Here is a 13,910-nt window from a genome sequence, read left to right as displayed (position 1 = left end):
GTTCTTTTCAGAATTGCATGGATTTGAAGCTCTTTTGTTCACGCTGACAAGATGAACCGTTTGGTATTCGCTAAAATATTCCAAATGCTGAACACAAAGACTTCATAAACTGAATCAGCATTTTTTCTTAAACGTCACAATGACTGTAATTTATTGTTCTGTTGACTTATTTATAACTCTTAATGTGTAATTTCTATACCACACATTGTTTGCTCAGGAAGTTTTGTGCAGAATATTTATTTTTCCCTGTTTGTATTTGATGTTTTGTAATGTGAACTGGATTTTTGTGTAATGATATTAGTATGATGAAAAGAAACGAGCGTATTGTAAATGACTTTTTTTGTTCTGTTCTTTTCCTTTCTGATTAAAACTCAGTTGAAGTATATTGGACTTTTACTATTGGAGGACGAGAAGCGCGCTGTGTTGTACAGGTTGTGTACGGTAGAAATAAAATATTGAAACGTGTGCTTTGTGTGGCCCTGATTCTGGTTCGCTGCTGATGACTGATGCTGAATTTAGCGGGGGCCTGACACTTAACCCTGAGTGTCTCCAGGGGGGGACTGTCCCTGTAATTTCTGACTGTAAGGCGCTCTGGATAAGGGCGTCTGGTAAATGTAAACAAGTCATGGGGGCGGAGCTAATATCTTCCCCATCCTGGACCCTGCTGCTGATCAGTATTAAGGCCTAGAAGAGGGACAGGCGGTTTCATCCCCAGAGAGGAATTCTCTGCGATATAAAGTTTGACAAGGAGGACAATGATGTGCCCGTCCAGGTCATCTGTTGTGGTGAAGGGCTCCAGGAGGACCACGACTGTGGCAGGTCCTGAGCTACACGCTCTTCAATCCCCCCTCAGACTGAACATTTCATTCATCATGTGCGCAGTGCAATCTGCTCGCTGTGCATTGATAGACTATATTCAAGTTATAAAATAAAAAAAGGGGAACAAAACTAGAAATAAGCAAGCAAGCAAAAAATGAAACGAGGAGACACAGACATCACAGGGCAGTAGCTATGCGAATATAAAAAACGAATAAAGCAATTATTTACAGGGTAGATATGCCAATAAAATGCAGTGTAGCAGTAACATCTGACAACAACAATTAACATTCAGATGGTTTTACGCTTTTATTTTTATACTGTATTTATATTTCTGCTTAATTTCTGCTTAATTAATTTATCGTCTTTTTAAAAAATAAGCGATAGAATCAGCTGTGATCATGTGACAATTTGTACCAAACATGTGACGCTGTTTCAGTATTCGGGGGAAATGCAGCAAGAACAGTAGAACTGGGAGAAATGTTGCCAGATTGTGCCGAATTACACGCCTGTGGAGATGTAATTACACGCCTGTAGAGAGGTGCTGTGGGACGCGGTCCTTATGGCGGCCTGTTGCAGGACCTGCCGGCGGAAGTTTAACCCTCATCGGACACGCCGGGCCGCGGCGTGGCCGTCGTTTCTGGCCGGACGGTCGGGCGATTTAAAGCGTAACCTGGCAACCTGCAGCGTCGCGCAGCGCGGACGCGGCGTCGGGAGCGCGCAGCGGCAGACCACGTGACGAGTGTTTACATGTCCTCACCGAGTCGGTTCCTGACGCCGAGGCTGCCGGGAAGCGGCTCGGTGAGTTTATACCGAACACGGTCCGGTCCGGTCCGGTCCCGTTATAGCGCTTCCGTTATAGCGCTTCCCGCTTTATTCCCCCTCGAATGTCGCCTTCCTGCTCGTGTTCGTTTCACGCCGCGTGTCACCGGAGCCGCGTGAACGCGTTTACCTCCAAAACAACATGGTGGCACGGACTTCAGCACGTGGCCGACAGGCGACAAAAACACGGCGACAAGGACGCGACGACAACGACACACGACAACAACGACACAGACAACAAAGACGCGACATCAACGACACACGACGACAAGGACGCGACAACAACGACACACGACGACAAAGACGCGACAACAACGACACACGACAACAACTACACACGACGACAAAGACGCGACAACTACACACGACGACAAGGAAACGACACACAACACAACATCAACACCTACACATTGTGATAGTGAAGTGATTGTCATTGTGATACACAGCAGCACAGCACACGGTGACGCGGTGAAACGGGTCCTCTGTATTTAACCGTCACCCTCGGTGACAGGTGCCCGGGGAGCAGTGTGTGGGGACAGGACCTTCATCATGGGGACCTCAGTGGCACCTTGGCCTTCTGATTACGGGGCTGCTTCCTTAACCACTAAGCTGCCACTGGCCCGGCAACAACTACACATTCACAATAACACAACTACTACACACTCACCACAACACCTATACATTTACATCAACACAACACCTATACATTTAACACAACTACACCCTCACAATACACACAACACCTATACAGGGAGTGCATAATTATTAGGCAAGTTGTATTTTTGAGGATAATTTTATTATTGAACAACAACCATGTTCTCAATGAACCCAAAAAAACTCATTAATATCAAAGCTGAATGTTTTTGGAAGTAGTTTTTAGTTTGTTTTTATTTTAGCTATTTTAGGGGGATATCTGTGTGTGCAGGTGTCTATTACTGTCCATAATTATTAGGCAACTTAACAAAAAACAAATATATACCCATTTCAATTATTTATTTTTACCAGTGAAACCAATATAACATCTCCACATTCACAAATATACATTTCTGACATTCAAAAACAAATCAGCGACCAATATAGCCACCTTTCTTTGCAAGCAAACTCAAAAGCCTGCCATCCATGGATTCTGTCAGTGTTTTGATCTGTTCACCATCAACATTGCGTGCAGCAGCAACCACAGCCTCCCAGACACTGTTCAGAGAGGTGTACTGTTTTCCCTCCTTGTAAATCTCACATTTGATGATGGACCACAGGTTCTCAATGGGGTTCAGATCAGGTGAACAAGGAGGCCATGTCATTAGTTTTTCTTCTTTTATACCCTTTCTTGCCAGCCACGCTGTGGAGTACTTGGACGCGTGTGATGGAGCATTGTCCTGAATGAAAATCATGTTTTTCTTGAAGAATGCGGACTTCTTCCTGTACCACTGCTTGAAGAAGGTGTCTTCCAGAGACTGGCAGTAGGACTGGGAGTTGAGCTTGACTCCATCCTCAACCCGAAAAGGCCCCACAAGCTCATCTTTGATGATACCAGCCCAAACCAGTACTCCACCTCCACCTTGCTGGCGTCTGAGTCGGACTGGAGCTCTCTGCCCTTTACCAATCCAGCCACGGGCCCATCCATCTGGCCCATCAAGACTCACTCTCATTTCATCAGTCCATAAAACCTTAGAAAAATCAGTCTTGAGATATTTCTTGGCCCAGTCTTGACGTTTCAGCTTGTGTGTCTTGTTCAGTGGTGGTCGTCTTTCAGCCTTTCTTACCTTGGCCATGTCTCTGAGTATTGCACACCTTGTGCTTTTGGGCACTCCAGTGATGTTGCAGCTCTGAAATATGGCCAAACTGGTGGCAAGTGGCATCTTGGCAGCTGCACGCTTGACTTTTCTCAGTTCATGGGCAGTTATTTGCTCCTTGGTTTTTCCACACGCTTCTTGGCGACCCTGTTGACTATTTTGAATGAAACGCTTGCTTGTTCGATGATCACGCTTCAGAAGCTTTGCAATTTTAAGAGTGCTGCATCCCTCTGCAAGATAGTCTCACTATTTTGACTTTTCTGAGCCTGTCAAGTCCTTCTTTTGACCCATTTTGACAAAGGAAAGGAAGTTGCCTAATAATTATGCACACCTGATATAGGGTGTTGATAGGGTCCTATACATTTACAACAACACAACAACTACACCCACACAATACACACAACACCTATACATTTACATCAATACAACACACAACAACTACACACTCACAATACACACAACACCTATACATTTACAACAACACACAATACACACAACACCTGTACATTTACAACAACACACAATACACTCTCACAACACACACGACACCTATACATTTACCACAACACACAACTACACACTCACAACAACACACAATACACACAAAACCTATACATTTCAACAACACAACACACACAACAACTCACCAACACACACAACACACAATACAAGGTGTAGGTGTTGTGTTGCAGTAAATGTATAGTCTTATTTGTGGAGGTATTATGATCATCATCATAACTTGTCTGGTGTACAACCTCTAAACAACGTTCTCTCCTGCTTTCAGATCAGTGTTCCTGTAACAGAATAATAATCCCGTGAAATTTCCATAATTTTATGGCACCCAGCAATGATTGACAGCGCTGCACACCTTCACCATCCTGCATTTCATTGTGAATTTAGTGTGTAACGCAGGCCGCTGTGGAAATGCGCATTTTTGCATTTGTTGAATTGATGGCTGTAGGGTGTCGGCCGGCGCCGGGCCTGCCAAGCTTTGTACTTGTGATTTTTATTGGTTATTTGATGATAAGGAAATCATTTGATGCTGCATAATCCATGATGTTTTTATGGTGTTTTTTTTTTTTATATCTGGGTGATAAAATGATAACGTTCCATCATGCCGTCCTTCGACTTGCTGGAACAAGACGTATACAGATCATTCCTTCGCTTGTGTTCACCGCAGCTGGATTCTATTTCGTTTTGTTGATTTGGTGAAAATTAATCACTTTGTTGATTGTAACGTTGTATGTCGCTCTGGATAAGAGCTTAGATAAGGATTCTTCTTATCGATTTTCCTTATTATCGCTGATCGCATGTGTACAAAGTCCCGCTCCAATCCGTGATTCTGTCTGTGTACTTTTTGTATTGTCATTTCGTCGTTTTGCAGGATTTGTAGTGTAGTTTGTTTAGTTTGTCTTGTGTAGTTTTTTGTGGGTTGTTTTGTATGACGCTACCCATGTGTAGGGTAGTTTTGTATAGTTTGTCGTGTGTAGTTTTGTGTGTATAGTAGGTTTGTGTAGTTTCGCGTGACGCTGGGCATGTGGGGTAGTTTTGTGTAGTAGTTTGTCGTGTAGTATGTCGCACGCTGTCGGTAGTTTGTCGTGCGCCGTCGGTGGTACGCCGTCGGTAGTTTTGCGTAGTTTGTTGCACGCCGCCGGTGGTACGCCGCCGGTAGTTTTGCGCAGTTTGTCGTGCGTAGTTTGTGGCACGCCGTCGGTAGTTTTGCGTAGTTTGTGGCATGCCGCCGTTAGTTTTGCGTAGTTTGTCATGCGTAGTTTGTGGCACGCCGTTGGGTACTTTTGCGTAGTTTGTCGCAGTTTGTCGCACGCCGTCGGTAGTTTTGTCGTGCGCCGTCGGTGGTACGCCGTCGGTAGTTTTGCGTAGTTTGTGGCACACCGCCGGTAGTTTTGCGTAGTTTGTCGTGCGTAGTTTGTGGCACGCCGTCGGTAGTTTTGCGTAGTTTGTCACATTTTGTCGCACGCCGTTGGTAAATTGTCATGCGCCGTCGGTGGTACGCCGTCGGTAGTTTTGCGTAGTTTGTCGCACGCCGTTGGTAGTTCGTCGCACGCCGTCGGTAGTTTGTCGTGCGCCGTCGGTGGTACGCCGCCGGTAGTTTTGCGCAGTTTGTCGCACGCCGTCGGTAGTTTGTCATGCGCCGTCGGTGCTATGCCGTTGGTAGTTTTGCGTAGTTTGTCGCACGCCGTCGGTAGTTTGTCGTGCGCCGTCGGTGGTACGCCGCCGGTAGTTTTACGTAGTTTGTCGTGCGTAGTTTGTGGCACGGCGGCGGTAGTTTTGCGCAGTTTGTCACCACGCCGTCGGTAGTTTTTCGTGCGCCGCTGGTGGTACGCCGTCGGTAGTTTTGCGTAGTTTTGTCGCACGCCGTCGGTAGTTTGTCGTGCGCCGTCGGTGGTACGCCGGCGGTAGTTTTGCGCAGTTGTCGCACGCCGTCGGTAGTTTGTCGTGCGCCGTCGGTGCTACGCCGTGGTAGTTTTGCGTAGTTTGTCGCACGCCGTGGGTAGTTTGTCGGGCGCGGTCTGTGGTACGCTGCCGGTAGTTTTGCGCAGTTTGTCGCACGGCGTCGGTAGTTTGTCGCACGCCGTCGGTAGTTTTGCGTAGTTTGTCGCACGAGCCGTGGGTAGTTTGTCGTGCGCCGTCGGTGGTACGCTGCCGGTAGTTTTGCGCAGTTTGTCGCACGGCGCCGGTATTTGTCTCACGGCGTCGGTAGTTTGTCGCACGCCGTCGATAGTTTTGTTGCACGCCGTCAGTAGTTTTGCGCAGTTTGTCGCACGCCGTCGGTAGTTTGTCGTGCGCCGTCGGTGGTACGCCGTCGGTAGGTTTTGCGCAGTTTGTCGCACGCCGTCGGTAGTTTTGTCGTGCGCCGTCGGTGCTACGCCGTTGGTAGTGTTGCGTAGTTTGTCGCACGCCGTGGGTAGTTTGTAGTGCGCCGTCGGGGGTACGCTGCCGGTAGTTTTGCGCAGTTTGGTCGACGCCGTCGGTAGTTTGTCGTGCGCCGTCGATGCTGCGCCGCGGTAGTTTTGCGTAGTTTGTCGCACGCCGTCGTAGTTTTGCGCAGTTTGGGTCGCACGCCGTCGGTAGTTTGTCGTGCGCCGTCGGTGCTACGCCGTCGGTAGCTTTGCGTTAGTTTGTCGTACGCCGTCGGTAGTTTGTCGTACGCCGTCGGGTAGTTTTGCGTAATTTGTCGCACGCCGTCGTATAGTTTGTCGTGCGCCGCCGGTGGTACGCCGCCGGTAGTTTTGTGTATTTGTCTGTGCGTAGTTGGTGGCGTGGCGGTAGTTTTGCGTAGTTTGTCGCACGCCGTCGGTAGTGTGCGCAGTTTTGTCGCACGCCGTCGGTAGTTTGTCGTGCAGCGTCGGTGGTACGCCGTTCGTTAGTTTTGCGTAGTTTTTTTATCGCACGCCGTCGGTAGTATTGTCGTGCGCTGTCGTTGGTACGCCGCAGGTAGTTTTGCGTAGTTTTATCTTGCGTAGTTTGTTGGCGCGGCGGGTAGTTTTGCGCAGTTTGTCGCACGCCGTCGGTAGTTTGTTGTGCCACCGTCGGTGGTACGCCGTCGGTAGTTTTGCGTAGTTTGTCGCACACCGTCGGTAGTTTTGCGTAGTTTGTCGCACACCGTCGGTAGTTTGTCGTGCGCCGTCGGTGGTACGTCGCCGGTAGTTTTGCGTAGTTTGTCGCACGCCGTCGGTAGTTTGCGCAGTTTGTCGCACGCCGTCGGTAGTTTGTTGTGCGCCGTCGGTGGTACGCCGTCGGTAGTTTTGCGTAGTTTGTCGCACTGCCGTCGTAGTTTTGCGCAGTTTTGTCGCACGCCGTCGGTAGGTTTGTCGTGCGCCGTCGGTGGTACGTCGCCGGTATTTGTGGCGTAGTTTTTTCGTGCGTAGTTTGTGGCGCTGCGGTGGTAGTTTTGCGTAGTTTACGTCGCTCGCTTACCGTCGCCTCCCCGTGTTTTTCAGCTCTCCTGCCTCCACCCATGTGAGTCGGACTACGTCGGCAGGCTGGCGCCTTCCATGGTTCCTTTTTCCTTTTCTCGTCCCTTCTTCTTCTCGTACCCGCTGTGATTCCGTCGCCATGGGAGGGGCCGTGAGCGCCGGGGAGGACAATGACGACTTGATCGACAATCTGAAGGAAGCTCAGTACATCCGCAGCGAGCGGGTGGAGGCGTTCCGCGCTATCGACCGCGGCGACTACTACCTGGACGGTTACCGGGACACCGCCTACAAGGACCTGGCGTGGAAGCACGGCAACATCCACCTGTCGGCTCCCTGCATCTACTCGGAGGTGATGGAGGCCCTGATGCTGCAGCAGGGCCTGTCCTTCCTCAACCTGGGCAGCGGGACGGGGTACCTGAGCACCATGGTGGGCCTCATCATAGGTGGGCGTCGCCACGTCTCATAACGTTCCACGCTGTGTTCATTTATACTGTGTGTGTGTGTGTGTGTGTGTGTGTGTGTGCACATGTGACCTGGTTACCGGTTTCTTTTAAGTAATATAATTTGATATTAATGTATAGGCCAGTAAAATGGCGTTTTAATTTGTGTAATTTTACTGAATATTCATGAGCTCTGTCGGATTTAAAAAGTCACCATTGTCCCCCGCCGCCGGCCTGCAGGCCCCTTCGGCGTGAACCACGGCGTGGAGCTGCACAAGGACGTGGTGGAGTACGCCCGAGAGCGGCTGGACGACTTCGTCAAAACCAGCGACAGCTTCGACAGGTGAGTCGCCGCTGCTGCCGATCCGGAGCCTCCAGAGCGCGTCTTTTCACGCGCCGGTTTCCCTGAATTCCACCACCAGGTTCGAGCTGTGCGAGCCGCAGTTCGTGGTGGGGAACTGTCTGGACATCTCCTCAGACAGTCACCAGTATGACCGCATTTACTGCGGCGCCGGGGTGCAGAAGGCCCACGAGAACTACATGAAAATAATGCTGAAGGTCGGGGGCATCCTCGTCATGCCCGTCGAGGACCAGGTACGTCTGCAGATTATTCATTCTTATTACATAAGTACCCAGTGTGTTCTACAAGTTCTACACCGTTCGCATTATCACTGAAACCCGCTGAAGGTACGAGGAAGACGCTCATCTAGACTCTTCTCCGTCTTGGCCCCTCGGTGGTGGAATGAACTTCCAGCTCAGTTACTGAGCACCTTCACACGGCAACTCAAGACCTTCCTCTTTAGAGAAGATTTAGATGAACTTGTGACCTTCTTCTTGTCTGACTTCTGTAGAAACTAGAACAGAGTGAATAAAAGATTGTATTCATAGTTGGGGGTCCTAGTGAACCAGAACTGATCACTTCATCCATGGTGACATGGAAGCACGTTGTAGGTCGCTCTGGATCAGGGCGTCTGCCAAATGCCTTAAATGTGAGTGTAAATGTAAACTCCACGAGGTGAGATCTCCAGATGGTGGTTTTTCCACCTGTTGTCACCTTGTCACCAGCTGCCTGGCGATGCTCTTCTAGTCCATTCCAGCCTTTGTTTAGGTCCACAATCTTGGCCCTGACATCCTTGGACATGTCTTGGCCATGGACTTTTAATACAGGTACCGAGTTGAGAAGGTCCCAATGTCACCTCCTTACTAGTGGGAATACAAAATGTCATGATCTTATTGGTTCTGAAAGAAGGTTTGACCGGAGTTATATTTCTGGTGCCTGTGTCCTATTTATTGATAACGGCTACACCAATCATGGAAAAACGCCAGTCTTAGTTCGGACCTTCAGCACTGGGCCCGTTCATCCTGTTCAGATGGCCTACTGGCTGGGACACGTTTACCAAATTCAGCTCACATGACCGAAAACATAAAGAAGAAGATCCCATCAAACCTGGAGCGTGTTGCTGCACACTGGCCCTCTTGACCAAAAACTAGGAGTACTCCGGGGAAGAGAGTGCAGGGCAGAACGTGCACCACCTGACCGCGAAACGTAAGTCGTGCTTGTCGTTCGTGCGTAAATGAAGGACTGAGCGAGCTGATAAAACGGTATCTTAAAGAAAGAATAAAGTTTGGTGGTCGTTTCGGTGTTCAGTCAGCGTGAAGACTGTTGCTCCTTGAAGGATCTGGATTATTGGCCCCAGTGCAGAACCGCAGGAGGAGCCGCTGTGGGCCACCACCAGAGGGCGCTGTTCTGGACGTCGTTCCGGGCCCGGTGGGGTAATAGAGCTGAAGGTGTGCCGGGGTTAGAGCGGAGTCAGATGGGACGCGGACGGGTAACCGCTAGGTGGAGAAGGTCAGTTCCCTGGTCCTGAGATGTGTTCCTGTGTGCGTTCCTGTCTCCAGCTGACTCAGATAACCCGGACTGGCCAGAGCTCCTGGGAGAGTAAGAACATCCTGCCCGTGTCCTTCACGCCACTGGTGCAGCAGAGCCGACCCGACGCCATCAAAAGAGACACGGTCGATCTCCGTAAGTGTCCGAACACAGCAGAGCGCAGAACGTTCTTGGTGAAGGTGCTCGTCGTTTTTATTTAAACCGTGATGGATGTGCTCATTATGATTAGTGTTCTCTATTAATTTCTTCTCTATTTCTGGAATAAAGTACAAACACAAAATGGTGACATTCCTGCGCTCTGATTGGCTGCGTGGAATGCTGGGTATTATGTTGTTTACAGTAAGACGGTCACGTGACCAGCTGCCGCTGTCCCTTAACTGATCGTAACCTCTGACCTCTGGTGTGAGGACGGAGAAGAACGTCGGTGTAAATCGTCATTGCCTCCCCGCAGCTCCGGTGTCGGTGCGCTCCCTGCAGGACCTGTCGCGCATCTACGTCCGCCGCACGCTGCGCTTCCTGACCAATGAGGAGAGTCGCTCCCGTGGCCTCCCCCCCACAAGCCCCCCCAGAAGCGCAAGCGGCGCCGCTGCCGACAGCGCTGCATCAACACCTACGTCTTCGTGGGAAACCAGCTGATCCCGCAGCCGGTGGAGAGCGAGGAGGACGAGTGCATCGAGGAGGAGCTGAAGGACAAGGAGGAGGAGAAGGAGAAGGAGGAGGAGGACGCTACGGAGACACTGAAGGCCGAGGAGCCGCAGGTCAACCTGCTCAGAGACCGAATCCTGAGCCTGCCGCTGCCCGAATCACTCAAGACCTACCTGCTGTACTACCGAGAGAAATAAACACACACACACACACACACACACACACACACCCCCTCCGGACACGCACCTTACACACACACACACGCCCCCTCCGAGCACGCACCTTACACCACACACACACACACACACCCCCTCCGGACACGCACCTTACACACACACACACGCCCCCTCCGAGCACGCACCTTACACACACACACACACACACACACACGCCCCCTCCGGACACGCACCTTACACACCCACACACGCCCCCTCCGAGCACGCACCTTACACACACACACACACACACACACACGCCCCCTCCGGACACGCACCTTACACACACACCACACACACACACACACCCCCCCTCCGGACACGCACCTTACACACACACACACACGCCCCCTCCGCACGCACCTTACACACACACACACACACACACACACGCCCCCTCCGGACACGCACCTTACACACACCACACGCCCCCTCCGAGCACGCACCTTACACACCACACCACACAACACGCCCCCCGGACACGCACCTTACACACACACACACGCCCCCTCCGAGCACGCACTTACCACACACACCACACACACCACCCCCCTCCGGACACGCACCTTACACACACACACACGCCCCCTCCGAGCACGCACCTTACACACACACACACACACCACGCCCCCTCCGGACACGCACCTTACACACCCACACACGCCCCCTCCGACACGCACCTTACACACACACACACACGCCCCCTCCGGACACGCACCTTACACACACAACACCACACCCCCTCCGGACACGCATCTCTTACACACACACACCACGCCCCCTCCGGACACGCACCTTACACACACACACACCCCCCCCTCCGGACACGCATCTTACACACACACACACGCCCCCTCCGGACACGCACCTTACACCACACACACACACCGCCCCCTCCGGACACGCACCTTACACCACACACACACCCCCCTCCGGACACGCATCTTACACACACACACACGCCCCTCCGGACACGCACCTTACACACACACACGCCCCCTCCGACACGCACCTTACACACACACACACACCCCCCCCTCCGGACACCACCTTACACCACACACACACGCCCCCTCCGAACCCGCATCTTACACACACACACGCCCTCCGGACCCCCTTATACACACACACCCCTCTTGACACCCCCCTCCGACACGCACCTTACACACACACACACACACCCCCCTCCGGACATGCCCCTTATACACACACACCCCTCTGGACACGCCCCCTCCGGACACACGCTTTACACACACACACCCCTCTGGACACACCTCCTCCGGACACGCGCTTTATACACACACACCCCTCTGGACACGCCCCCTCCAGACACGCACCTTACACACACACCCCTCTGGACACGCCCCCTCCGGACACGCACCTTACACACACACACCCCTCTGGACACGCCCCCTCTGGACATGCACCTTACACACACACACCCCTCTGGACACGCCCCCTCCGGACACGCACCTACACACACATGCCCTTCCGGACAGACACCCCTCCCATAGACACAAACCCTCAACAGACGCTTCCTCTAGAATGCCCCTCCCACTGACACGCCCTTACACAAATGTCCTCCAGACATTCCCCCCAACACACAAAGATGCCCCTTCAGACACACCCCCTCCACGCTCACGCCCCTCCAGACACGCCCCTTCAAACACGGCCTATACACACCCAGCGCTCATCTTAACACACGTCAGGCTTCTGTGTTTCTACATGTAGCATTTTTTTGCTTTTTTTTTCATCATGGTGAAGACAGTTTGTGAATCATGATTTCTGAACATGATTTTCTTTAAGTGACATTTATGTTTCAGGAAATGTTTAAAGCCACAGATTTGATTTTCTTTTGCGCAATCGCTATAGTTTCAGCAGAAAGGCGCAGGGACGGAACAGGGCTCTGTTCTTAGAAGCTTTAAACTCGAGGACCAGTGCTGAGAGCACATGAGGAATCCAGTAGAGCGCGGAGCAGAATCGTCACCAAGGTCACCTGGAGGCGTGGCCAGACAGATTTCTGGTCGAAGCACCTTCAGAGTGTTCAGTTCTTTTTCTTGTTGTTGTTTGTAATGTTGTTATCGTGTTTATCGTTTCTGTTCCTCCGCTCTTGTGCAGGCTGGTTGGGGTGACCTTTGACCTTGGTCATGGAGCCTTGGTGGCATGTAGTGAGAGGCGTGTGACAGAGGGAGGGTGAGGTGGGCATCACACCAGCAGGGTTGACGTTCAGCCTTTATTGTATATCTGCTGTCTGAAATGAGTATAAATGAATAATACTGTTTAAAAAAGGAAAGTTCTGTACAGGTTTTGATACTACTGAGCTACTCTACACTCCTTCTCTTGAGGAACTCAAATTTATCAAAAGGTTGGGGTTTGATGTCTTCGGTGAACTTCACGCTGAAGAAGCAATGTCTTTTCCTGTCACGGCTCCTGACGTTCCAGTGCTTTAGATCAAACCATTGTGTTGCCATGGTTACAGTAGGACCGACTCATTAAGTCAGAGATGGGAGCTTCTCCATTCACAGGATGGAAGGTTGATGAACGTTCCTTTCCATGAGGAACGTGCTGAGAAACATGTTTGGATTTTGAAGTCGATCACTTTTTTGCTTGTTTTTTGATGCTATCTTCACCAACTTTTCATTAAATATATTTATATGATTCATGTCTGCGGTGCCTTGTTGTTGTGGTGAATTGAAATGAAGTGTTCAGCCGTACCTTGATCTTATCTGCTCATTATTGAACTGAGCAGATAAGGTTTTTTATTATTAAATGTGTGTGTGTGTATATATGTATATATACACACACACACACACACAGTATATACAGTACAGGCCAAAAGTCTGGACACCTTCTCATTCAACGTGTTTTCTTTATCTTCATGACCATTACGTTGGTAGATTCTCACTGAAGGCACCAAAACTATGAATGAACACATGTGGAGTTCTGTACTTAACCAAAAGTGGAGACCTGACCTCCACAGTCACCGGACCTGAACCCAATCCAGATGGTTTGGGGTGAGCTGGACCAACAAGTGCTAAACACCTCTGGGAACTCCTTCAAGACTGTTGGAGAAGTATTTCAGGTGACGACCTCTTGAAGCTCATCGAGAGAATGCCAAGAGTGTGCAAAGCAGTAATCAGAGCAAAGAAACTAGAATAGAAACAACCATGGAGTCTACAACCCACACAAGCAACTCAGGATGGTAGCCTGACTGCCATTAGGTACCGAGATGAGATCCTCAGACCCCTTGTGAGACCACAGTTGGCCCTGGGTTCCCCCTCATACAACATAATGCTAGACCTTGTGTGGCTGGAGTGTGTCAGCAGTTCCTGCAAGATGAAGGGAGGTCATACAGG

General features: G+C 50.7%; 1 protein-coding gene across 1 annotated transcript; it reads left to right on the top strand.

Annotated features, from left to right (window-relative positions):
- Positions 1-1,508: 1,508 nt before the first annotated feature.
- On the top strand, positions 1,509-10,652 carry LOC114787676 (protein-L-isoaspartate O-methyltransferase domain-containing protein 1-like). Its single transcript, XM_028975439.1, is given in 7 exon segments — positions 1,509-1,617; positions 7,391-7,809; positions 8,047-8,149; positions 8,229-8,400; positions 9,706-9,829; positions 10,146-10,243; positions 10,246-10,652. Coding segments are annotated over 6 exon segments (1,092 nt in total). The 5' UTR covers positions 1,509-1,617; positions 7,391-7,505; the 3' UTR covers positions 10,537-10,652.
- Positions 10,653-13,910: the final 3,258 nt, after the last annotated feature.

Source organism: Denticeps clupeoides, chromosome 4 (assembly GCF_900700375.1).
Source record: "Denticeps clupeoides chromosome 4, fDenClu1.1, whole genome shotgun sequence".
Taxonomy (NCBI): Eukaryota; Metazoa; Chordata; class Actinopteri; order Clupeiformes; family Denticipitidae; genus Denticeps; species Denticeps clupeoides.
This window is presented reverse-complemented; position numbering and strand designations above follow the sequence as displayed.